The 26,503-nt window shown below is 36.3% G+C and overlaps 1 protein-coding gene across 2 annotated transcripts in view; it reads left to right on the top strand.

Moving 5' to 3' along the window:
• HSD17B4 (hydroxysteroid 17-beta dehydrogenase 4) overlaps window positions 1-26,503 on the top strand; it is a 92,472-nt gene that overhangs the window by 32,321 nt on the left and 33,648 nt on the right. For both annotated transcript variants that reach the window (XM_045838040.1, XM_045838039.1), the window contains exons 9-16: window positions 1,115-1,206; window positions 4,150-4,174; window positions 5,711-5,839; window positions 8,495-8,601; window positions 11,103-11,339; window positions 15,645-15,696; window positions 20,285-20,356; window positions 22,224-22,327. In XM_045838040.1, coding sequence (XP_045693996.1) covers window positions 1,115-1,206; window positions 4,150-4,174; window positions 5,711-5,839; window positions 8,495-8,601; window positions 11,103-11,339; window positions 15,645-15,696; window positions 20,285-20,356; window positions 22,224-22,327 — 818 coding nt within the window. The remainder of the gene's footprint in view (window positions 1-1,114; window positions 1,207-4,149; window positions 4,175-5,710; window positions 5,840-8,494; window positions 8,602-11,102; window positions 11,340-15,644; window positions 15,697-20,284; window positions 20,357-22,223; window positions 22,328-26,503) is intronic.

The raw sequence follows: 26,503 nt of genomic DNA on the forward strand, positions 1-26,503 counted from the left end.
TTTTGTCTATAAATAAATAAATAATTGAGATAAAAATTTAAATGAAAGATTTTTTTCTCTGAAAGTTTGGGCCAGAAACATGGGTACGCATTATATATGGCAAAATACGGTAAATAACCATTTCCGAATTTGTTTCATCATGAAATTTGAGATGGTTGGAGTGTCTGTCCCTTTGGTTTTCTCCTTGTGCTTATAATAGAGAGTGGAGAACTTTGTACCATTGGGTTTTTTTCATATTTGAGAGCTTATAGACTATAAAGTTTTTGAAACTGCTCTTTAATTTACAGGGACTGTAAATGTAAATATAATATAAAATTATATTTTGTCATTTCACAAGTAAAGTTTGCAGTTGTTTGATTCTTTAAAGATTATCAAGTTTATTAACAAATTGCATCTCATTTGAACCTTGGAACAACTTTTGGTATAGGCAGGGAAGGCATTTTACTTTCCATCTATCTTACTGAGAAGACAGATGAGTGATGTGCTCACCATCCTAAATTGCCTGCATAGCAGGGTTAGCATTAAAATCCACGCCTTCGTACTCCTTGTGTAGTACCTTTCTGTTCTATTAAGTTGCTCACAGAAAGGATTCAATAGGAAAATATTTCTTACACTTTGTTACTGCTCAGTAATGGTTGCAAGGTTCATTTCACATCATTATTTTACTGGCATTACAATTGTCAATGATTTTATTTTTTATTTTTAGTTTTCTAGCTTCTGGTTAAATAGCTAGGAGAGTAAAATAGTTCTAAGAATGAATGGCACCTAAGTTCCTTACGTTATACACAAGTATAGCTTTGCTCTCTAGTCTTTGCCTAAGCAGGTCTAACTTGTCTTCTTCTGAATAGTATGTTACCCACCTTGGAAAGGTAAGTCTGGTATATTTAATATTAGAAGCTGGAAAGAGCTGTATGATGAAAAAGTTATTTCAAAAGCCTTGAATGTTAGATTATTTAATTATGTACATCCAGTTTTGTTCATTTTATTCCAAATGTTGCTGAATTACCTATAAAAACATGTAAGAAATTTTCAAACAGTAAAATAATAGCTTAAATATGTGTATATTCTTATTCATAAACTTTCTTTGTGGGGGGGGGCGTGTTATTTATTCCAGATATTGTGGAAGCTCTGAAGCCAGATTATGTGGCACCTCTTGTCCTTTGGCTTTGCCATAAGAGTTGTGAGGAAAATGGAAGCTTGTTTGAGGTATTCTTACCCTTCCTCCTTTCTGGAAAGTATTTTTTTGTGTAATTGAATATTAAAAATGATTTAAAAATTGGTATTTTTCAGTTGCTCACATTTGTAAAAATCTACGTTAGTTGATTTTTTAAATATGGTTATGTTATCATTAAGGAATAAGTGCTGACTAAGGTTGTTTTTGAGAAAGTAACCGCAACTTCATAAATTCTCTGTTTACTTAGTTCTTTATTTACGGTATTGTCACCAAATGAGAATGTGGCTGGTTTGGAGTGTTTAGTCAAATATAGAAAGTCTCATTTGGTTTGAGAAGCTCAGTAGTAAAGTGGAAGGATTTAGGGATTAGAGTCAACCAAGTGCCAGATCTTGAATTCTTGTTCTGGCACTTGCTAGTTTGCTGGAATTTTGTCCAAATTAACCTCCCTGAGCTTTAGGGTTTTGGGGGGGTTTGTTGTGGCAACTAGAAATTATACTTTTAAACTCTTAGCATAGGACCTAATGCATATAACATAGCAGTCATTCCTTAATTTTATTGTATTTTTTCCATTACCATTTATCCCTCTTATCCCTACCCCCTGAAAGCACCACACTGATTGTCCATGTTCATGAGCCCTTTTTCCTTTTTGCTTGATTCTGTAATTTTATTTTTAAAAATATTTTATTTATTTATTGTCAGAGGGGAAGGGAGGGAGGAAGAAAGGGAAAGACATCAATGTATGAAAAAAACATTGATTGGTTGCCTTTCACAGGCCCCCACCTGGGGACCTGGCCCACAATCCAGGCTTCTGACCTAATTGGGATTCAAAATTGCAACCTTTTGGTTTGCAGGATGACACTCAGCCCACTGAACCACACACCAGTCAGGGCTCGATCCCTTAATTGTAAATTTTATATCAGTATAGCAGGAATTTAGTCTGGGTGTGATAGATGAGTAAACACAACTTACTATTTATCTTAACTTTAAAAATAAACTTTTTTTCCTTGTTGTAAAGCTTTTGTTTATTATAAAAATAAAAGCCACATATACTGCCATTGTCTGTGGGACCCATAGTCAGAGTTCTTTTAGATCTCTTTGTGCCACTTTATACATTTTTGATTTCTCATTTGAGTTTGATCTCTTTTTTCCTTTCTAGGATAAACTGTTATATTTTATGCTTCCTCCCACCCCTTTATTTGATGCTCTGTGATGCTCTGTGATAATAGTGAACCCATTGTATGAGAAATACTATGATATCCAAAAATATTTCTTGGTAGCAAAATAACTTAGCTCTGTTCGAAGTGAATAATATATTACCCTGATTCATTTAAATAAAAAGCTGATAAGTTAATAAAAAACTTTTTATACATATTTAAGCAGAGATATGTGCCTCAACTTTCTTAATCACAACCACTGAATGTGACTTGTGTAAAATTAGAGGTAGAAAGAACTTTACAACTCTTAATTTACAGATAAATGTATTTAATAATCTCAAGCTCAAAATTTGGCCTGTTTTTAAAAAGTCTTGTTGGGGAAATTTCTTTAAAAAACTTTTTATCTTTTATAATTTATTATTCTGTGAACAAAAATAATATATGCTTTTTGTAATAAACTTCAAATATCCGGGAATGTATATAGAAGAAAAAATTACCAAATAACCCCATTGCTACTTAGAGATAACTACTGTTAATATTCTTAGGTATTCTCTCCCGGTCTTGTATTAGATGTGCATTTTACGCTAATAGTCTATTTCAGATAGGCATTTTATACACACACACTCAAACTGTATAGTTAGGATCATGCACAGATGAAATTTTGTAGGTTGTTTTACTATATTGTGAACACTCTTAGTGAGGAACATTTGCTATCCATGATTGATAAAATATAGTAAGATATGTATGTGTAATATCCTGACTTAAACTTTGAAAGTAAATTGCCACTTTATTTGAAAGGCCCTAATAGATAACTAGAATGGCAGATACAGATTCTTTGGCTCATCTGAAGCTGTTGTGTCTTGCACCCAAGAGGAGCTTGTAGTTTGTTGCTTCACTCTCAAAATATGGTGAAAGATGACTGTTATCAAAACCACTGCTGATTTATCTATTCTGACACCACTGAGGCTGATTGATCTATTATAAAAAGTGTGGACATATTAATAGAAAGACCTCTAAAGGGTGACTAAAGAAGTCATACCCTTGATCCATATTGTAGCCCCTTAGATATGTGCTGTCTGTTGATAAATTTTCTTCTGTTATATGTATGTGGAATTCTCATGATGAGTTCTGGCACATTGCAGTTGTGGTATATGAAGATATAACAAACATTTTTCTTTACATCAAACAGTTTCTTCTGACAGTATCTTTGAATGGCCTTTAGGAAAAAAATTATCTTTCTGTATGGCAGTTAATATATTTCTTCATTTGCTTTACTTTTATATATAAAAATGTTTCATTAAAATGACTATATATAGTTCATTGAGTCAGATCCTGGTTTTAGTTTTCTTTGCTTTAAATTTTGTTATTCACTATGTCTTTCTAGAGGGACATGAATTTCAAGGCTATGATGTGCTAGGCAATTTTAGTATTTATTTATATTGTTTAGCCTTCATGGTTACCTCATGGAGAGTTTGCTAGTATCCTTATTTCATCTAAGCAGAAGCTTGGATTAAGGGAAATCAGATAATTTGACGAAGGTCACAACAGCTCTTCAGTGGAATAAATGGTACCAAACCTTGGCTTTTGACATCAGAGTCATGCTTTTTTTACTACAGTGTGCTGCTTTGTATTTCTACTCTAACAACATGAACAGTGCAGGCATGAGGGCCAGTGGATTTTTGTAAAATTGTACTATTTTTTCTGTTGTCATATAGTATCCCAATTTTCTTAGTAAGATAGCTGCCTGTATTTTTAATTTTAAAAAATTTGTTAATGATGTCACACTAGATGGTATAACTTCTTTCCCCTCTTTTTTGGTAGGTTGGAGCAGGATGGATGGGAAAGTGTAAGTCTCTTTTTCCTTATGTTATTTCCATATCTTTAAACCTGCAGATCTAATTAAAGCTGGATAAAGACCTTATCAAATGCCTAACTATTGGATGTAACTCAAACCTATTCTAAAAGTTGTCCTACAGTCCTGTGGCATTTTCAAGAATCTGTTTTATTTTCTTTCTGTTGGTAGTTCTTATTAAGAATTTGACCTTTCTTATTCAGAACTGGCTATTCCTTCAGACAGCATAGTCTCTGTAGTGATGTTTGTCTTCCCTCATCTCTGGCATCCAACCTGCCTGTTCTGACTGTCCTCAGAGGTGTGAGTGTGAGGGAGGGCTGGTTTTGAAAAGAGGGGAAAAGCTCCAGCAGAAAAGTTCTTCAGTTCTCTCATTTGGTTCATTATTTCTGGGAGCATGAGACATCAGGAGGAGACAGTGAAGCATCAAATGGACAATGCTGTGAGACAGAAATTGCATCTGATCTGTGGAAATTTTTCCCCTTCAGCCCAATAGTAAATTCATTTGGCTTCAACTCTCTTTTACCCCAGCCCTTAAACCTTGTGAGCTCCAAATTGGATAATTGCTTTAAGGCATTTTCAAAAAACTAAAAATTCCTTTGTCCCAATTTGTGTTTTTAGTTGGCTAGAGGTGTCGAAATTAATCGAGTTATTTAAAAGGTTCCCATTACTGGAGGGTGTTGTTACAATGTATTATAGACTATCAATGTTTTCATTTGTTCTCTGCAGTTATTAGAGTAAATTATATTGCTCAAGCATTTTTAAGTGTCTTATGACATCAGTTTAAGAAAGGAAGATCAGTTGTTACAATAAAAGCTATGTCTGGGACTTTATTGATAGGAAGCTCTAGAAGCAGTCATTTTTGTCATGCCCAAGATAAATCTTCAGTTTAATAATCATAAAAGTCTGGCCATTATGTTTAAATAGGTTACTAGTGGTTATTTATTCCTCAGTCTTTTAAAAAGGGAAACGGTTAATTCTCATAAAACTTAGGCAGCAGTAATAGTTATTTTTGTGAATAGGCCCATTCTAGTTGACTTCCTGTGGAAGAGAAAGGGAGGAAAAGGGAGAATTACTTGGGGCTGTCTGATACAGTATTTGGTGAGCTGGAATTTTTTATCTGTCTTTACCACTAGTCCTCGGTTTGCTGTCCAACAAAGCTTTGTTCTGTTATCTTGAAGTATAGTTCCCAAGTGATCTGTGGTCACAAAGTCAGTTTTTTGACATGATAATATAATTTATCTTCTGATTCAGCATTTCATTCTGCTTTAGTAGTGTCTGGTAAAGTCAGAGAAATTTGTCCCTTCAGTTTCAAATATTTTTAAAAACTATACATTACCTTAATGGGTTTGTTATTTTAGGAAAAATGCATTTTAAGGAATGTAGTAAAACTCTTTAGAAGTTAGAATCTTTTTCTGAATTTCCTTTTTCTTAAGAGTTAAAAAAATGCAAGAGGCTCTTATGAATTTTACTTTATTTTCTGTCTTCACTGAAATTATGTGCGTAGTATCTTAGTTTTGTTTCTATGACCAGTACGCTGGGAGCGGAGCCTTGGAGCAATTGTAAGACAAAGGAATCAGCCAATGACTCCTGAGGCAGTGAAGGCTAACTGGACCAAGATCTGTGGCTTTGAAAATGCAAGCAAGCCTCAAAGTATTGAAGGTAAAGGATCTCACTCAGTCCAGTCCTGGTTGGGGGACCAGAAGCAATCTCTTCTCTTATGAAATTGCTGTTTTAACTGTGGTTACTTACACTGTTGAATCATCTAGAGTACATTTTCTGATCTAGTATGTATTAGAACTCTTCACATTTAAGATACGTATGTCACTACCACTGTCAGTTTTTTATCATCCTATTTTTTTGGTGTACATGTAGTTGGGAGGTGGTATGAGGTAAGTTACCCATTTGTGCTTAATACATCTACTCCTCATCTGATGGCTGGTTTCAAAGTCTTCCATTATTTAACCATATGCTCCTTATCTAACCTGATTTTTTCTTTTATTTCCCAAAAAGTTTATTTAAGCCTATTTAATTTAGGCTTAGCTCTGTCTAGTGAATAGATTTTGCTGTTTTAGCACCTTGTCTTTGCTTTTGTCTGTCTTTTTTTTTTTTTTAAGACTTTATTTATTTTTTAGAGAGGGAAGGGAGGGAGGGAGAGAGAGGGAGGGAGGGAGGGAGAGAGAGAGAGAGAGAGAGGGAGGGGGAGGGAGAGAAACATCAATGTGCGGTTGCTGGGGGTCATGGCCTGCAACCCAAGCATGTGCCCTGGCTGGGAGTCGAACCTGCGATGCTTTGATTCACAGCCCGCGCTCAATCCACTGAGCTATGCCAGCCAGGGCTGTTTCTGTCTTTCTAAAATAGCCCTTCTTCCTTTTATTAGTATTGTATTTTAGAAAAACTTAAGCCCCAGATATTCAGCAAAATCTCCCTACATATTCTGGGCTACATTGATTTCTCTCTTGGTTGAACTCTTCCACTTGAACATCTAATTGTAATTGCTTTCATTTCATAATTATGCATTTTCTTAACTGCATAGTAAGTTCCTTTGGAATCAGAGACTGTATCTTGCATGTACTTCTGTATTTGGTGCTAGCATAACGTAGAACTAATAGAAAGGATTTTTAGTAAATGCTTGTTGCCTTGAATTATTGAGGCATCTATGATATGCCACAGGAGTAAATAACCAATAAAAGTCACATTATTTTTTCTCGTATAATTCACATATGCTCATAGTATATAAAATATAAAGGACCTTTCTGGGAAAGATTATGAACAGAAAACTCATTTTTTCCTCTTAGTAATTTTATATTTAATGATTGGTAGAAGAATATATCCAAAAAATGACATTTTTTTCCCTTAATGACACTTCGCTGCCCACTGGTACATGCACTAAAATTATGCTTTTTCTCAATCAGATGATAACATAAATGTTCTATCATTAATGGTAGCATTTTCTGTATTCTGTATTTTGATATTGAGATAAATTTAGTCTGTCAATATCAGTTGTCTATCAGTGAAAGTGAATGAAAGGAAGAAATATATTAAAGACTTTCTTCTGATGTCAGAGTTCCACTTTATTGCCTTAAAAGTACTATACTAATATAAAGGAGAAGCTAACTAAATGAATTGTGTAATTATAAATGACAAGATATGTCTAGTATTTGAAGTACTGTTAAAAATATCAGCTTTTTAATACAATTGAGACTTTCTAGCAGGTACTTACCCCACTTCTCATTTTATAGATGATGAACTAAATTCCGGAAAAAACTAAATAACTTGTCCAAGCTTTCTCAGTATTTGGGTGAAGAGTTAACTCAGGTTGTTTCTCTCTGAGTGCAGTGCTTTCAGCCTGTGTCAAGGTGACTTTCGGTTATACAGCCACTGCCCCCTGCCCCTGGGCAGCAGTCTGAATGGGGAGGTAAGGGAAGGATTAGAAGGAAGAATCCTCTCTGCTGGTGTCCTCAGGAATGGCAGATATCCCAGTCATCCCACATTCTATAGTTTAGTTGTAGTTTTTCTCCGAGTTTAGAAGAAGACTCATACCTCTAAAGTTGTTAGAAAGGTCCCAGAGCCTTTGGAATCACCCCAGAACAGTTTCCAAAACCTGTCTGAAATCACTGGTCGTAAGGATGGTTTTCTCTGGAAGAACTTTTAGTACTATCTGCAGACCTACTTACTACCTGTACAGGGATCTAAGGGGTAACCTTGGCACTATCTCATCCTGAAGAAGGGAGGATTGTGGGGAGAGAAGGGTAATTGTCCCTTCACCAAACAGAAATTGCATGTATGTGGATAAGGGTCCCACTTTACAGAGTTGTACAATTTCTCAAAGTTCATTGCAAAGCTTAAAGTCATAAGCTGGGAAGAGTATGTTGGACAGTGTCTTGTTTTCCATTAAAAACACTGAGTTATCTGTGGCCTATTTCAAAGTCTTTCACAATTTTTTCCCTTAATAGCTTCACATCATACATTCAATGTTCATGAGTGCCAGTAAAGAGTCTGCAGCAGGCTTGCTGAATGTTATAGGAATAATTATCTAGCACAGTGATTTTCAACTGGTGTGCTGCAAGAATTTTTAGAACGTATAGTGCCTATTTGTCAGGGGCACAGACCTCTTTTCCCTTAGACACAACAATAGCAATCCAGTGTGAATGACTCACAGTAATACCTATTTTTTTATTAGATCAGCAAAAAAATATATTTTTGGGTGTGCTGCAGGCAGAATTTTAATAGTTTATGGTTCCATGAAATGAAAAAGGTTGAAAATCGCTGATCTAGCACATTTTTTTGCTCACATTATTGTTGTTGTTGTTTTAGAATCAACTTCCAGTATAATTGAAGTTCTAAGTAAAATAGCTTCAGATGGAAGAGTTTCAACAAATCGTACCAGCCATGAGGCAGCAAAAACAGCCACAACAGGATTTGTAAGTGGGGGGGAAAAACCCAAAACTGTGCCTTCTCTGAAGATCTTTCCTTTTTTTTTTTAAAGATGTATTCATTTATTTATTTTTAGGGAGGGAAGGGAGGGAGAAAGAGAGAGAGAAACATGAATGTGTGGTTGCTGGGGGCCGTGACCTGCAACCCTGGCAGTGCCCTGGCTGGGAATTGAACCTGCGATGCTTTGGTTCGCAGCCCACGCTCAATCCACTGAGCTATGCCAGCCAGGGCTGAAGATCTTTTCTTTAATACAAAAAATTATTTTCCAAGCTATTGATCTGTTGTTAAATAGGAAAGATAAGTGACCCCAAACCTTTTCATAATATATGTACCAAATAATTAAAGAATTTCAATGAACACAAGACTAAAATATTAAATGTGAACTTTACTTTCTTTTCTTCAGTATAATTAGACAAGTGTCTTTTTTTTTTTTTTGAGAATCACAAATAATCCTACTTTAGTCACCATTTATCTAACTTTTTAGAAAAGGCTAATTTATTTCAGAGCACCTTCTGAGTCATTTTTTTTTTAAGGAAAAGCATTGATAGAATGTATTTTGGAAATATTTCATAATGGCTGCAAGTAAAAAGCTTCCCATTGTGTCAGAAATTCTAACACAATTGTGGTTATAGCTCATGGAAGTTTGCCAATTTACCACCTTTTTATTTATCCTTGAAAAAAGGTTTAGTGCATAAATAATAAGAAGTAAATTATTTTAATACATTCAGTTTTGGTATTCTGTGACTCAGGACAGACAGTGATATAATTAACCACATAATTTTAACCCTGAGAATATGATGACTTTATAATTGTGATTTTACTTTATAATTGAGGTTAGCAAACTTCTTCATTAAAAGGCCAGCTAATAAATGTTTTAGGCTTTCTGGACCACATACTGTTTCTGTCACAAACTCTTGATTTTCTTTTTTTAACTACTCTTTAAATATGTGAAAACCATTTTTAATTCTCAACCACTGTTCGGCAACTCCTGCTTTAGAACAAAAGTGATTGCAAATTGGACATCATTCTTTAATAACCTAATAATGTATGCTTCACAGAATTGCTAGGTATATCATCACTGAATAGAAAAATACAATATCCAGTAAGATAAAGGACAATCCTGGGAAATAACTTAAGATGAAATCTCATTTTAACTAAAACCATTATGAAGCCATCTAATTTATAAGCACTAAGTAGTGTTTTGCTTCTCTGTTTATAGTAGATTTTTATATAATAGATACTATAGGACAATTCACGGTTGCTATTTATAACAAATTTGTTTGTTTGTTTATTTTTGGGTAGCTAGTAGTTGTTAATCCAGCACCAGAATCAGGAGACAGGAAAGTTAAAATGAGACATGCTATCTGTTAGCAAGAAGCAAGTGATAAAATATTACTTAGCTATAAATGAAGTTTTTTTTCATATATAATCTTGTTGCGCGTGGGTCACCGGCCAGCAGTGACCACGGAACGCTGTGGATGGCTCGACAATAAACACGCAAGAAATAACAACACATGCACAGAGACAAACTAGTTTCTGTGGGGAAGTAGGGACGAAATGGCCACCCCCCCTAGTGGGGAGCGCGCTGATTTACCGTCCATACCTGCTTTTATTGGGCTCATTTTGCATAATAATTCAGGTAAAGTACAGTACTCATTAGGGGAAGTAAGGAACTATAGAAAACAAAGAACTCTGCCAGTCTATTGAGTTGGGGTCAAAGAGCTGTAAGACTGAGGAACAAATTAACTTCCTCCTAAGACCCTTCTCATTCATCTGAGAGCATTCTAAACAAAGAAGGTTTCACAGTAATTTACATGTTCTTTCTTAGGCCTGATCACCCCGGGAAATCTGCACTTCTCAGTACAGAGCTGTACTACCCTGTCATTGTTTCAGGCTTAGGTGGAGCAAGGGAACTAAGGCAACTGAGAGATAAGGAGATTTTCTTCCAGACGCTGAGAACTCAGGCTATGTCAAAGCCGAGGAGCGAGGGTCCATCACCCCCTTTTGCTGCAGCCTCCAAGTCCTTCTTTTGGGGGGCCTCCCAAAGTGATTGTGCCTGGCTTAGGTCGTTCCCCCCGTGGGGAATCTTACCCGTCTTTGGCTAACCGACCAAGCTTTTGGGGGGTTCAGTTATGAATAAAGCAGCAGAAGCAGCATTCCTGCCAGGGAGATAAGCTTTTGTCTCCTTGCTGGCTTACGGTTCCAAGGGCGTTCCCTTAGCCTTAGCTTAGGCGGGGGTTTCAGCCTCTGATACCAGTCAGGGCGGTTCCCAACATAATCTAATGGGTTTCTATTGAAAAATCAAATATAATGAAACAATTGTAATAAAATTCACTAGATTGATATTCAAATTCACTAGAATGATATTTTAGTCACATTTTTTCAAAAGCAAAACTTGGTATGTATGCAATGAATAGTTTTGAAAAGTTAAACATTTAAAGATTTGACCAAGATGAATAAAAAATTATTTCCTCCAATTGTCCCATAGGATGGAGTTATTGGCCATAAATTGTCTTCATTTTCTTCTGCTTACACGGAATTGGAAGCTATTATGTATGCTCTTGGAGTGGGAGCATCGGTCAAAGAACCAAAGGATTTTAAATTTATTTATGAGGGAAATCCTGACTTCTCCTGTTTGCCTACCTTTGGAGTTATTATAGCTCAGAAATCGATAATGGGTGGAGAATTAGCAGAGATTCCTGGACTTCCAATCAACTTAGCAAAGGTATATGCATAATAAATATTATTGATAAATATCACATTCTATGCATGGTTGTATGATTGTGTGTATTAATAAAATAGTTTATAATGGTTGATTCAGGATAAGAAGTTGGCATATTTTTTGACTTTTTAAGAATAAAGGAGAAGAGGATTCAAAATACAGACAAAAAGAAGAAAACAGCCCTGTTTAGTCCTACAACCCTGGTATAATGTTATTAATTCTCTCTCTGCCATTTTCTTACTGTTTGGCCAAGGGTAAATAACTTCTCTAAGCTTGTTTTTCTATCTATAAAATGGATATGATAATCCTTACCTGATGATGGTTGATGAAAGAGCAAACCAGGGAATTAATTATCCAGTGGAAGAGTATTTGAGGCTGACAGAACAAGTGTAAAAGTTCCTGAGGCAGGTGCATATTTGTCTTGTTTTTGGAATGGCAAGGGGGCAAGTATAGCTGTCAAGTGAGCAAGGGGCTGTGGTAGAAGAGGGCCTTGTAGTCATTGTAACGGTTTCAGTTTATACTCTGATAAATGAGTGGGACCATTAGTAGCACTTTGAACTGAGGAGTGATATATGAGCTGCCTGTGTTCACTCAGAGGCTCTTTTTTGCTACTGTGTGGAGAGTAAATTATATGGGAGCCAAGCATGGAAGCAAGGAAACCAGTTAGTAGCCTACAAAAGTAACTCAGGCAAAAGGCTGAATATAGGGGGAAAGGAAAAAGAGTCAAGGATAAAGGTTTTTGGGCTAAAGGATTTTGGGATGATGTATACAGGGTGGGTAAAAGTAGGTTTACAGTTCATTTGGAAAATAATATAATAAATAATAACACAAGAATAAACTTTTGTGTGTTCACAACTGTAAACCTACTTTTACCCACTCTGTATACATATCTATATTATTTAGAATTAACTATATGTAACATATTTAATATGTACAGCAGTTATATATGACTATATATAATAAAATATGTACAGTTATTTTAAGGTGGGGTTAATTGGAAATTGTTTCTAGACAGATTTGAGATGGCTGTTACACATTCAGGTGGAGCTATAAAGTAGGTAGTTGAGTATATAAATCTAGGGTGTGGGGGTAAGGTCTAATTGGAGCTTGTAACATTTAAGTGATATTTAAAGACATGACACTAGATGAAATCACCTAATGTGTGAGTGTAAGTAGAGAGGATCTTGTGTTTAGGGTCCCTGCAGTGTTTAGTGGTTGAAGAGATGAGAAATTGGCAAGAGAGACTTAGAAGGAATGGCTGGTGGGGTGTGATTTATGAGGAATATCAGGAGAATATGGTATTTGGGAAGCACAGTGAATAAGTCATTTGAAGAAGGAAGGAGTGTACAACTAAAAGCTTTTGAGGTGGTGTTTATTTTATTTCTTGGAGTAAGGTTTAGATTATAAGCCCAGTGATAATTATTGAATCATAGAGCTGTGAGACAATTTCTGCAACTGATTGACTCAAGAATCCATTTACTGGGAATTTCTTTAGTCCTTTGCTGCTCTGAACTTATGAGAACTTATTAGAGTATTTCATGAAGTTGGGAGGTAAGCAAGAAATGAATGCCAAGCAGTTTGTTGTTTTAGTTACTCTCCCATGGTAGTTGCATACAGTTCTTCTGTTTGCATAATGAAAGAGCAAACAAAGCTAATATTTCAAACTTGTCCCTCAGAGTTGAAAGGAGTTTGAAATCATAAATGGCATTCCATATCTGGGGCTGGGAACAATAGTTATTGTGGATTTTGATTCCCATCTTCCCAACCTTGAGTTTCCAGGCCATATGATACAGTGAAACAGTCCTTCATTTGTCATCCCATCACTGCCAGCCTTTCACTGCTTTTTGTTCCATTCTGGCTTCTGAGGAAGACTGGGAATTAAGTTGTCCCATGGCAGTAGAGTGTGGTCATTTGGATATGTGGGTCAGGTTTTGTTTATTCTGTCCTTTGGTCTTCCTACATATATTTGTATATCCTTGCTTCAAAACATGTATGTTAAGTGGCCGTGAAGTTATACAGGGTCCTTAGTATCTGCTCTTTGTAGATAATTTATGAGATATTATACTAAGGAGATGTTGGCATTGAAAATGCTTTTATTTTGAACATAGTTTTGAAGGTTTATGTTTGTGTTTTGGTTGAGTTGTGTGTATTTGGTATGTGGCCAATTTGTTCATTTTCTTTCTTTTTTTTATTGATTATGCTATTACAGTTTTTCCAATTTTCCCTCTTTACCCCCCTCCACCCTGCCCCCCCACAACCCTCCAGCATTCCTCCTCCTTAGTTTATGTCCATGGGTTGTTCATATAAGTTCTTTGAGTCCTTTGTTTCCTATACCATTTTTTATCTTTCCCTGTCTATTTTATGCTTACTAATTATGCATCTTCTTCCCTGTACCTTTTCTCTCCTATTCCTCCCTTCCTCCTCCTCACTGAACTCCCTCTGTGTGATGCCCATTTCTCTGATTCTGTTCCTGTTCTGGTGGTTTGCTTAGTTTTTGTTTTTGTTGTTGTTCTTTCCTTCTAGGTTCATTTGTTGATAGTTGTGAGTTTGTTGTCATTTTACTGTTCATATTTTTTATCTTTTTCTTAGATAAATCCCTTTAACATTTCATATAACAAGGGCTTGGTGATGATGAACTCCTTTAACTTGTTTGAACTTATCTGGGAAGCACTTTATCTGCCTTTCCATTTTAAATGAAAGTTTTGCTGGATAGAGTAATCTTGGATGTAGGTCCTTGCCTTTCATGACTTGGAATACTTCTTTCCAGTCCCTTCTTGCCTATAAGGTTTATTTTGATAAATCAGCTGATAGTCTAATGGGCACCCCTTTGTAGGTAACTGTCTCCTTTCCCCTTGCTTCTTTTAGGATTCTCTCTTTGTCTTTAATCTTGGGTAACTTAATGATGATGTGCCTTGGTGTGTTCCTCTTTGGGTCCAACTTCTTTGGGACTCTGAGTTTCTTGGACTTCCTGGAAGTCTATTTCCCTTGCTAGATTGGGGAAATTTCCCTTCATTGTTTGTTCAAATAAGTTTTCAATTTCTTGCTTTTGTTCTTTTCTGGCACACCTATAATTTGGATATTGGAACGTTTCAAGTTGTCCCAGAGGTTCCAAAGTCTCTCTTCATTTTTTTTATTCTTATTTTTTCCTTTTCTTCTAGATGAATGTTTCTTTCTTTTTTTTGTTCTAAATTATTGCTTTGAGTCCTGGTTTCCTTCCTGTCACTGTTGGTTCCCTGTATATTTTGCTTTATTTCACTTTTGGTATCTTTCATTTGTTTTTCTATTTTTCAACCTAGCTCAATCAGATCTGTGAGCATTTTGATTACCAGGGCTTTACATTCTCCATCAGATAGGTTGGCAATCTCCTCATTGCTTAGTTCTGAGGTTTTGTTGTGTTCTTTCATTTGGGCCATATTTCTTTGTCTTGGTGCAGCTGATATGTTGTAAGGGGGCAGGGCCTTAGGGATTCACCCAGGCAGGGCAACCCTCCTTGCTGCACTGCAGGGCTGCCTGTGGGGGTGGGACCAGAGAGGGAACTGCGCAGCCCTCCTGCTTGCCCCTGGTACACTTTTCAACTCTCGTGTGAGGCTGGGAGTATCTCCCACTGTGTCAACCCCAGGTGTAGCCCACGGTCAGCTCTGAGTCTCAGCTTTCCCCTTAAGTCAATCCCTCCCTTGCAGCCTGCTGAGCTTGGCACCCAGGTCTGCCACATGGTCTGCTGCTTCACCACGGTTTTTCTGAGTTGGCCCAAGAGGTGTGCTGCCTTACTGGTCAGGTTGTTCTGGTTGATTTTTTCTTTAATTTCTTGGTTGTTGGAGTTCCATGCAATTTAATTTTTTGGCACTTCTGGTTGTTTATTGATTTTAGATTGCTTGTTATCGTCCTTTTGGTTGTGTGAGGAAGAGAAGGGTTTCTACCTATGCCTCCATCTTGGCTGGAACCTGTTCATTTTCATTCAGATATTTATTGGACACCCAGTATGTTCCAGGCACAGTGATAAATACTGAAAGTACAGCTTAGTTTAGCAAACAATCCATAATTATCAGTCAGTAAGGATTTATGAATGTCAAAAAAGAACACAAATATAAGGTATGGTCTCTGCTCCAAAAGACAGTTTTCAGATTGGTGGACTGATTGTTTCTGAATCATGTGATTAAGAAGTAGAAGCCAAAGCGAGACAGATGATTTGGGGAAAGGAGTGATGTGAGCATGTGGACAGTGAAATGTCACTTTTGATTAGCAGTATCTGTAGATAGATCCTGTGGAAAAAGAAAGTCTGCTAATAAAATTTTGCTTATCCTAACATAGGTTCTGCATGGAGAGCAGTACTTGGAGTTATATAAACCACTTCCCAGAGCAGGTGAGTTCTTGACACACTGATTCCATAATCACACCATAATTTTATTTTCTGACTAAACTTCCAACTGTGTCAGTGTGTTAAATTGGCATACAGTGACCAGAATAAACCACATCACAAGTTATTTATGTGCTTGTCAGCCATTAGAAAAGGTTGATATTAACTGGTACTTGTTTTGGTTATCTTAAATTTTGTTTTTTAATAGTCTTATTTAATAATTACTTCAGGCCCTGACTGGCGTAGCTCAGTGGATTGAGCGCGGGCTGGAAACCAAAGTGTCCCAGGTTCGATTCCCAGCCAGGGTACATGTCTGGGTTGCAGGCCATAACCCCCAGCAACTGCACATTGTTGTTTCTCTCTCTCTCTATCTCCCTCCCTTCCCTCTCTAAAAATAAATAAATAAAATCTTTAAAAAAAAAGAATAGAATACTTAAGAATAAATTAAAAAAATAATTACTTCAAAATCTAACAGTTAATTGATATATGTTAATTAACAACCGAAAGGAGCATTTTTGTTCGTATGTTCTAAACTTAGTGATTGTGTATAATCAGTTATGATTCCTGTTAATATGGTATTCTTTTCTCAGGTATTTATGTTGGTGCTGATTTTCAAAAAGCTATAGAATATTAAAAGATACAGAATTTTTGTATCTTTAATAATCAGTTTTATTGTTCTTAATAATATCTTGTTCAGTAAAGCTCATTTTATTCTTTCACTGTAATTTGATGTATTTGTTTCATTTTGCTACTTCTATGTCAGAATATTGTCTAATTAGGTACTGACCATTCAAGTTGGTAAAATACAAAAAAAAGTCATTTCACATTATATAATGTAGAGGTCAACAAATAGCTAGAATCCTAATTTATTTTTTTCTTCAATATTCTTATTTTACTAAAAAAATGATGAGATTCTTATTGCTGATGGCTGAGTAGCTTTAGTTCAGTGTTAGTGTTACAGCATAGGGTGCACACAGCTAAGGCTGTGCCCAGCATGTGGTGGCCGCATTTCCCTCTCTGCTGGGTACCTGCCACGTGTAAAGCACAGTGTTAGGTTTTAGATAATTTTGAGGTCTGGCTGTATATCAGAGTCACCTGTACTACATTATTATTATATTACCTGTTATTTGAAATAAAATATGGATTCCATGTCCCAGCCCTGGAGATTTTATGTGCACATGTGTGTCATGTTTGGGTGGTATGATGGTGGCGATGGTGGAGGCTGGGAAGCTTCCTGTATATTTTTTATGCATCCAGCCTGATGTGTTCATTTGGGAAACAGTGTTATAAGAAGGGTAGAAATGTGTAAGATAGGTTACTGCCACTAGAGATTTTAAATATGAAGAGAGATTAGAAATACATTAAAAAATGATCACAACAAATAGGTGCTTTCAATAGGTGTGGAAAATAGTTTTCTTAGTTTCTTGTATTTCCTTAGCTTCAAGTTATGTTTCTCATGATTGCTTTTCATCAGAAACTCCTGTGCATTTTCTTTAAGTAGTTTTAAAGTTTACGGTCCAATAAATATAAATGCTGAAAATTCAAGATACTTACAGTTTGGAACCTCATTAAAAACCTGCAGAAAACCAAGGTTTGACCAATATTTATAACATCTTCATAAAACACACTAGTTGATGAAACATAGGAACTCAAGCATCAGGAGGCTGGTGTCACATCTCTGTATCTTTTACTAACTCATTTGTTAGCTACAGTGATATTATCATGTTGATTTACCGCTCCTCGTGGTCAAAATATAAACATAATTGAATGGAGTGCAAGAAACTGTATAGTGGCACTTTACTTCCCATTGTGAACTAGCACATGTACTAATCTAGGATATGCTGGTTTCTAGATTTTCTGGGATCAAATGTTTGATCTTTATTATGTTTCTACTTGATGTCTTTCTTTTTTTGATTTACTACTTTCTTGAGATGATTTCTGTTATTAGGGCAAAACAATATTTCATCTGGAAAGTGAGATTGATTATGTTACCAATCTCTGACAGAGAATATGTAACTATCAAATATCAGTATATGTAAATGTGCTGTGAACAGTTAAGCATTATGCAAATGTAATTATTATCCCAAATTTCCCAAATAGAACCTCATGGATGTGTGGTTTTGATTGTTAGGGTAGATTTAACCATTTTCTCCTGAAGTACTCATGTTTAAGTAGATTTTAATAAAATTATAAAATAACATGTTCTCATTATAGAGAATTTGTAAACAATAGAAAAGTAGAGGAAGAAAACAATTGCCTGTTAATTATTTATTCACTCACTGAATATTTATTAAATACCAGTACTTATTTTGTGTCAGGCATTATACTAAGGGTTGGTAATGTAACCATGAAAAGACATTGTCTTTGCTTTTGCAGAGCTTAGAATTTGTCTAATGATGTATAGAGAAAATGGGGAGTGATCAGCATTATGTAATACATTGTAATGGGATAAGGACAAATTTGTTACAGGAGCACATAGGAAAACCTGGAATACAACTTGAGGGGTTGAGGAAGGCTTCTTGGTAGAAATGAAATTTAAATTAAGATCAGAAATTAGGAGTTAGTGTTCAGAAGAGATTGAAAAATATTTTATGCAATGGGAATACTCTATGCAAAGGTTTGGAAGTGAGGAAAAGCATTGGCTGTTAGGGGAACTGAAAATAGTTACAGCTTCCTTAAAGACAGGTTGAGGAGGGAAGCAAGATGTGAGCACAGAGAGGTAAAAATGGTCTTGCAAAAGCCTTGAAAGTCAGGTGAAGAAGCTTGGATTTATTTAAAGGCAGTAGATAGCCAATGAAGGCCTATAAGCAGGAGAGAATTATATGATCAGATGTGGATTTTAAAAAGCATCAGTTCTCCTTGGGGTATAAACAAATGAGATAGAGGGAAGGAGATTTTGTAAGAGACTGTAGTAATAATCTAAGTAAGAGACCATGGTTGATTGGATAGGGTTGTTGGCATGTGGATGGGTGCAGGTGAAGGGATTACAGAAATATGTAGAAAGTAGGCCTGATGTTTGATTGGCCATGGAATTGATCATCTGGGGATATCATCACCAATTCCTCAACTGTTTTTTGATGGTTTGCTAATAATAAGTTCTAGGTATTCTGCTAGGGCTGTGAATAAATGGGATATAGAAACAACTCTGTTGTTCTGCTGCCATGGAGCATATAACCTTGTTGGAAAGGAGGGTAGTCACACAGATTGTGTAATTGTGTAATTGCAACTACATGTGGTAAACATTATAGAGGAACTGACTTGAAGAGAAGTTTGAAAGAAAGATTTTAGCTTGATAACACAGTTAGGCAAAGAAGGAAGGAAAGAATATTCTAGACAGAGCCAAGGGCCTATGTAAAGGCCCTCAATATACAAGAAGCATGGATATGGAGGAGAAGAGGAAGGCCAGGGTGGCTGGAGAGCCTGGCAGTGGTGGCAGGAAATAGTATCACATAGATCATGTTAGGGAATTTTATATTTTTATATTTTTATCACAAGAGCCTTGGGACGTGGTGGGGAGAGGTGTAATGGTGGTGGTGTTGGGAAGAGCAGTTAATTGCATTGTCAGATTTGACTTTGGGAAAAATCGCCTCAGACATGTACAGAGCAGAGTAGATGTGCAGGCACCTATTTAAGTCTGTTGTGGTAGTTCCAGTGAAATGACGGTAGCTTGCATTAAGGTGGTAGTGGAGAGACGGAAAGAAGTGGGTGGGTCAGAGAGCTGTTTAGGAGGCGATTGTGGCCAATATGGATACCAACTTTGGCTTCTGTTTTACCATCTTTCACATCCAGACAATTACCGAGTTCTTTGATTCTCTCCCTTCAGTATATCTGAATCCTGCTATTTCTGTCCACCTCCACTTCTACTTCTTTGTTTAGTCCACCACCACCTCTCACTTTCTAAGTGTTTTTTCTGCCTCCATCCTTGTTCCCATTAGGTCTATTCACCACACTGTAGCCAGAATATTTCCAAAATGCAAATGTGTGTCACTTCCTTATTAAAAACCACAGATGGCTCTTCGTAGACTTAAGGATGAAGTAAAAGTTTTTAGTATAATCTAACTTATTTCGTAAGTTGGTGGTGGTGCTCAAGTTTCTGGCTTGGGCTATTGTGTGGGTACACCTTTCATCCGTATATGGAACAAAAGAGAAAAGCAGGTTTGAGAAAAAGACGAGTTCACTCCCAGACAATGAAGATCCATCAGGACATCACCAGTTAAATGAAGGAAAGAAGAGGCATAAAAATACCCAATGGTTAGAGAGAAACAATGTCTCATTGAATCCAGTAGAGATTTGAGAAGGAATGGGGTAAATGGTATCAGTTGTATGCTTAATAAACGTTTGTTAGATGATTGAAAATTGTTATTTCCTAAAATCTAATTTATCAGAATTACTGATGTTTCAAATTTAGTGACTCAGGTATTCTGATTGAAAATTATTATTTCAAACCATACTTTTTAGTTTTGTTGAACTTCTGGTGGAAATTATGTTAAATTCTTTCATGTCTTAACTTACGTTTTTTAACACAGCCTATTCATTTACTATGGTCTTTAAAACAGTCTATTTATTTATTTATTTATTTTACTTTTCATTTTAGGAAAATTAAGATGTGAAACAGTTGTTGCTGATATCCTAGATAAAGGATCCGGTTTAGTAATTCTTGTGGATGGTAACTCATTTCTAATTCTTATAACAATATTGTTAAACTGATAGGCTTTGTGTATAACATAATACTTCACCATAGAAGTGATTAGTAAGTCTGTATTTGTCAGTTTGTGGGAAAGCAAGATAAGCAATCTAAAATTTATAAACTTTTTTAGAAAATAAGGGAGGAGGGGAAAAAGGAGTAGATTGGGGTCCAGGGTAGGGACAGTGGGACATTTCAGGCAATTTGAGACAATATAACCAAAGCACAGAAGAAATGTGGCTGGTTTGAAGAACATAGAGAATTATACTTGCTGGAGTAAGTTTTTGACAGGAAGGGACACATAGATAGCCCTCAGTTGATAATTAAGCAGTATTGTACATATGCTTTTCTATGTTAGCTCTTTGGAAGTTGGAACATATTTGACCCCTGAATCATTTAGGCCTATTGAATTCATAATGTGGTTTAAACACCCCAGCCACATTATATTTGCAGTGGAAAAAATATAGAGTAGTTTAATAAATTTTGACATACTATTAATTAAATCTGAGCTATAGATACATTGCTTAAAATTAATTTTTTTAAAGTTTCAGAACAAAAGAAATAGATATTATCAAATTTTAGAAATAATGGCAGTGGAAAGTTTAATACCGTCTGATATTTGGAATATAGATGTTATCATTTTTGTTCTGAGTACATAGTTTATTCTGTAGATGCTGTTTTGGAACCGGCCTTATTTTCACTTAATATATTGAGAACATTTTTGATGCTCTTAAATATTCTGCTACATTGTTTTTGTTAACTAATAGTATTTCATCATATGTTGGTTATCTCTCCTTTTCCTCTTTTTATCTTCCTCCTCTTCTCTTCTTTTCTAGATTTTTAAAATTTTCTTGTCATTCCAAATGTTGGCCAGTATTTGGCTGTAATTCTCCCAGTTTTCTTTTAGCCTTCTCACTATCCTACCAAAAGTAATGCACCATAAAACAAAACTTCTGCAGTAACCTTAGCTTTAACTTTTACTGTTTGCTCTTGACCTAATCCATTTATTGAACTGTAGCTTGGCAGTGTGTAATAATGTATTAGAATTTGTATGTAAGGCATAGATAAAGTTGGATATACAGTTTCTTATGTAATAAAGACAAAAATTTTATTTTAAATACAAATTGCTATGACTTCCCTTATTTTTCGTCATAATGGGATTTTTCCTATCATGCAATTCAAATTCATATTCCTGGTTTTCTAGAGCTGGAGATATAGATAATACTCAAACTCTCTCCAGGAAATTAGTCAGTAGTAAGAGGGCAGCTGTCTTAGGTTCCTGTATTACTTGCTTACTTGTCCACTAACTTGCTCAATTGTCATTTATCCATTGATTAATTAATTTAATAAATATTTATTAGGTGTCTTTTTTGTCCCAGCTATTCTAATTGTTGGGAATATGATAGTGAGCAAAACAGCCATGTTCCTGCCCTCCCGAAGCTTATCCCTTTGTTCTCACTTCTTTCCTGTTTTACATTCCAGGCTCTTTCTGAGTGCTTTGGCAGACTGTTTGAAAGTTTGACTGTGAGGTTACCTGAATTTATAGTAGGACTGTTTGAAATGTTTGAGATGGAGAGAATTGAAATATTAAAGTTGTGAGGTTTAAAAATAGGTGAGAGAAGCTGCTACTTCATAGTCAAGAAAGGGTTTGTGAACATCATCTGTCTGCCTTCCAGCAGCTGCTACTGAGTGGATTAAAATGAATGTGTTGTAATCCAAACTCAAGCATCTTTAAATTACAAAACCTTTTAGTAATTGCATTTTGTTTTCAAAACTTTTAAAGGAATTGCTGATTGGTTATCTAGTTACATCTTTTGATAACTTAAAATTTTTTTTGTTTACTTTTCAGTCCATTCTTATTCTGGGAAGGAACTTATATGTTATAATCAGTTCTCTTTATTTGTTGTTGGCTCTGGAGGTGTTGGTGGAAAACGGACATCGGACAAAGTCAAGGTAGGCTATGGCTTTATAAGCAGAATAAATGTGCAGTTAAGGATCCTTATCTATATTTTGAATTTACTGCTTCACCATACATATAATTTCATACAATAGAGGCTCAGTAATTTACATTTCTATCAATCAGAATATGTTCCTTGGATTTGAAATGCTGTTTATGTTTGCATATTTTAATATATAACATATTACATATAGCAAAGTCTGACTAAGGTAAGTGTGATATACCTGAGATATTATGAATATATTTTTACTTTTTCACACAAACTTCGCAGCACCCAGAAGTCTTTAGAAAATCCTAACATGTACAAAATGATTCCTATAGAAATTAAAATCTTCATTCATTAAATGATGTAAGCATTTCACTTGTGTAAGACAATTCTAGTTATTCTTCAGTTCCCAAATTGTATTTAAAAACATGTTTTTCCTAAAAATATTTTAGAACTTGGATTATGACACAAATTTAACCTGGCCTTTACCTCTAATTTATTTGAGGTAGTAAGATTATACTGTAATAAATATTCTTCTGGAATACATAAGGCATCAAAACAGAATCGAGAGACTGCTTCTGGAATCATGGTGTGAGGAGTTCGTTAGACCCTTTCACCAGTGAAACAATCATAACTGGTAAAAATTAAATATAAAAAAAGAAAGTTTAAAGTTTCCGGGAATTGTTCTAAGGGAATTAACAAATGAAGAAATACCTATTCAACGTCTGTATCTTGTTTAGAGCAGTGAGAATCTGTGGCATTTGAGCCACAACTCTCTCCTTCCTTCCTCTTCCCCTGGTTCAGCATCATAGAAGCTTCACTTCAGGCATATGCAACTGAGAATACAGGATCTCTCTGCTCTTAGCTCCCAGAATAAGGCCATGCTGCCTTCCCTGGAGGAGCATGTCACTAGTTTTTGTCATTCCCCCACCAGCTGGGGATGCAGAAGCTCCATGCTGGGTAAAAGTGGCTGTGTTTTGTGTTCCTCTGACCAGCTAACCCTTGTAGGGCAGAAACTCTGTTCCACCCATGGCAGACTGGGAATGCAGGGCCCTAGTCTTTCTTGTCCCAGCTAGTTCATAGAGTGGGGGTTCCATGCTGACAGAGGCAAGCTGAAAGACCAGAAGTTACTATTCCTGTCTAGCATCCTGCTTTTAAAGTGAGGATATTATTTGGAGAAAGGTGAGCCACCATCTCCGCCTTCATCTTTGCTGCAGTGGTGCAGAGTTTTTGCCCAAAGGGCAAGGCTAGCTGTAATAATGAGAGCTCTGAAGCTTTTCCCGAGGAAACCGACTCATTATGGAACAGAATATTTGGAAGTTCAAAGGATATCTTCAAAAATAAGGTTACTTTAGTGATAATGAAGAAGAGGCTGGTAGGTCCATGAGAGCAGTAAATTAAACTAGCCTAACTTGAAGTTTACTAGAGAGAACCATAGAATGAGACAGCTAAGTAGAGACCTCATAGGATCCTAACACACCTTTAAGACTAGCCTTGAAAACTGACTACCCCTGTAAAGAGTCCTGACTTTATAATTTATTTATAATATTTTTATTTTTCAATTTAAGTTGATATACAGTAGTATGTTAGCTTAGGTGTACACCTTAGTGATTAGACATTATACAACTTACTAAGTGATCATCCTGATAAATCTCACACCCATCTGACACCATACATAGTTATTAGACTATTATTGACTACAGTCCCCATGTTCTACTTTATATCCCTACAACTGTTCTGTAACAACTAAAGGTACTCCTTAATCCCTTCTTTTTCACTCATCCTTCCTTCCATTTGTCAATTGATAAATTGTTCTCTGCATCTGTGAGTCTGTTTCTGTTCTGCTTGTTTGTTTATTTTGTTTTTAGATTGTTGATATTTATGTTGGTAGATATTGCCATTTTATTGTTCATAGTGATCTAATTTTTTCCTTCTTAATGAACATCCTGTAACATTTCATGTACTGGTTAGGTAGTGATGGACTCCTTTAGCTTTTTCTTGTCTGGGAAGCTCTTTATATGTGCTTCAATTCTAAATGATAGTTTTGCTAGGTTGAGTAATTAATCTTGGTTGTAGGTTCTTGCTTTTCATAACTTTGAATGTTTCTTGCCACTACTTTCTGGCCTTCTGAGTTTCTGTTGAAAAATCAGCTGAAAATCTTGTGAGAACCCTCCTGTGGGTAACCAACTGCTTTTTTCTGGTGGCTTTTAAGGTTTTCTCTTTGTCTTTAACCTTTGGCATTTTAATTATGATGTGCCTTGGTGTGGGCCTCTTTAGGTTCACCTTGTTTGGGACTCTGCTGCCTGGACATGTATGTCTATTTCTTTCACCAGGTTAGGGAAGGTTTCTGTCATTCATTTTTTTAAATACATTTAATTGATTATGCTATTACAGTTGTCCCATTTTCTCCCTTCACTCCCCTCTACCCTGCCCACCCCCCCACCCACATTCCCCACCTTTAGTTCATGTCCATGTGTCATAAGTTCTTTAGCTTCTATATTTACCATACTATTCTTACCCTCCCCCTGTTTATTTTCTACCTACCGTCTATGCTACTTATTCTCCATACCTTTTCCTCCTCTCTCCTCCTCCCACTCCCCTGTTGCTAACCCTCCATGTGATCTCCATTTCTGTGGTTCTGTTCATAATTAGGTGTGGTTGTTACTAACTGTGAGTTTGATGTCTTTTTTTACTGTTCATATTTTTTATCTTCTTTTTCTTAGATAAGTCCCTTTAACATTTGATATAATAAGGACTTGGTGATGATGAACTCCTTTTACTTGGCCTTATCTGAGAAACACTTTATCTGCCTTTCCATTCTAAATGAAAGGTTTGCTGGATAGAGCAATCTTGGTTGTAGGTCCTTGCCTTTCATGACTTGGAATACTTCTTTCTAGCCCCTTCTTGCCCATAAGGTCTCTTTTGAGAAATCAGCTAACATTCTGATGGGAACTCCTTTGTAGGTTACTGTCCCCTTATCTCTTGCTGCTTCTAGAATTCTCTCCTTCATTTTTACCTTGGGTAATGTAATTATGATGTGCCTTGGCATGTTCCTCCTTGGGTCCAAACTCTTTGGTACTCTCTGAGCTTCCTGGACTTCCTGGAAGTCTATTTCCCTTGCCAGAATGGGGAAGTTCTCCTTTATTATTTGTTCAAATATCTTTTCCACTTGTTGCTCTTCCTCTTCTCCTTCTGGTACCCCTATAATTTGGATGTTGGAACGTTGAAACATGTCCTGGAGGTTCCTAAGCCTCTCCTCATTTTTTGAGGTCTTGTTTCTTCATTCTTTTCTGTTTTGTTGTACCTCTCTTCCTTCTGGTCCATTCCATTGATTTGAAACCCAGTTTTCTTTCCATCACTATTGGTTCTGTGTGCATTTTTCTTCATTGCACTCATTGTAGCCTTCATTTGTTCATCTAATTTGCGACCAAAATTAGTCAGTTCTATGAGCATTCTGATCACCAATGCTTTCAACTGTGCATCTGATAGGTCGGCTATCTTTTGTTTGCTTAAAAGTAGTGGCCAAGGGGCTTTTAATTCTGTTTGAGCCATCTTCTTCCCCCCCACCCCCGCCCCGTGCCTATTGGTATGGTCTCGCTGTCACAGGTGGGCACAGGTAACCAGATTCTTAGTGTTCGGGACAAAGAATTGAACCGAACACCCAGAGTTTAGAGCAGAGAACATGGGAGCAGGCCAACTCCAAGCAGAGATTGACCTCATGGGCTGGAGGGATTCCATTCTTATAGGGCGGATCCTTTCTGGTTAGTTTTGGTGGGCTTTTACTGAGCATATGCAAGTAGTTGCATTACTTTAAAGCTACTGCGCATGTGGTTTCCCATGATCCTTCCCGATTGGCCACCAGGGAAGAGGGTCCCACAATGCTACAGAATTGATCCCCATTTCTCCTGGGGTCCCCCTGTACTAGGTTCACCTTTCCCTAAGCCAGAGAATTATAGCTCTCCATGCTAGAGATTGGTGAAAAAGAAAAGAGTTATTTATTCAAGTTATACAGACTAAAAGTAATGACTTAATGTCTTTGTTAAAATCCCAAAGTCCCTTGAAACACCCACAAACACACACAGTCCTTCCTTCCCCCCTTTGCCCAGTCTGGGGTACCGTATCTCAGGAAAAGAAATAGAAGTCCGTGGCTTAGGCAGCTCTCGATTTTTCCTAGTAATTTGTGCTC

Source organism: Phyllostomus hastatus, unplaced genomic scaffold, assembly GCF_019186645.2.
Source record: "Phyllostomus hastatus isolate PE091 unplaced genomic scaffold, TTU_PhHast_1.1 phas_contig_254, whole genome shotgun sequence".
NCBI classification, from domain to species: Eukaryota; Metazoa; Chordata; class Mammalia; order Chiroptera; family Phyllostomidae; genus Phyllostomus; species Phyllostomus hastatus.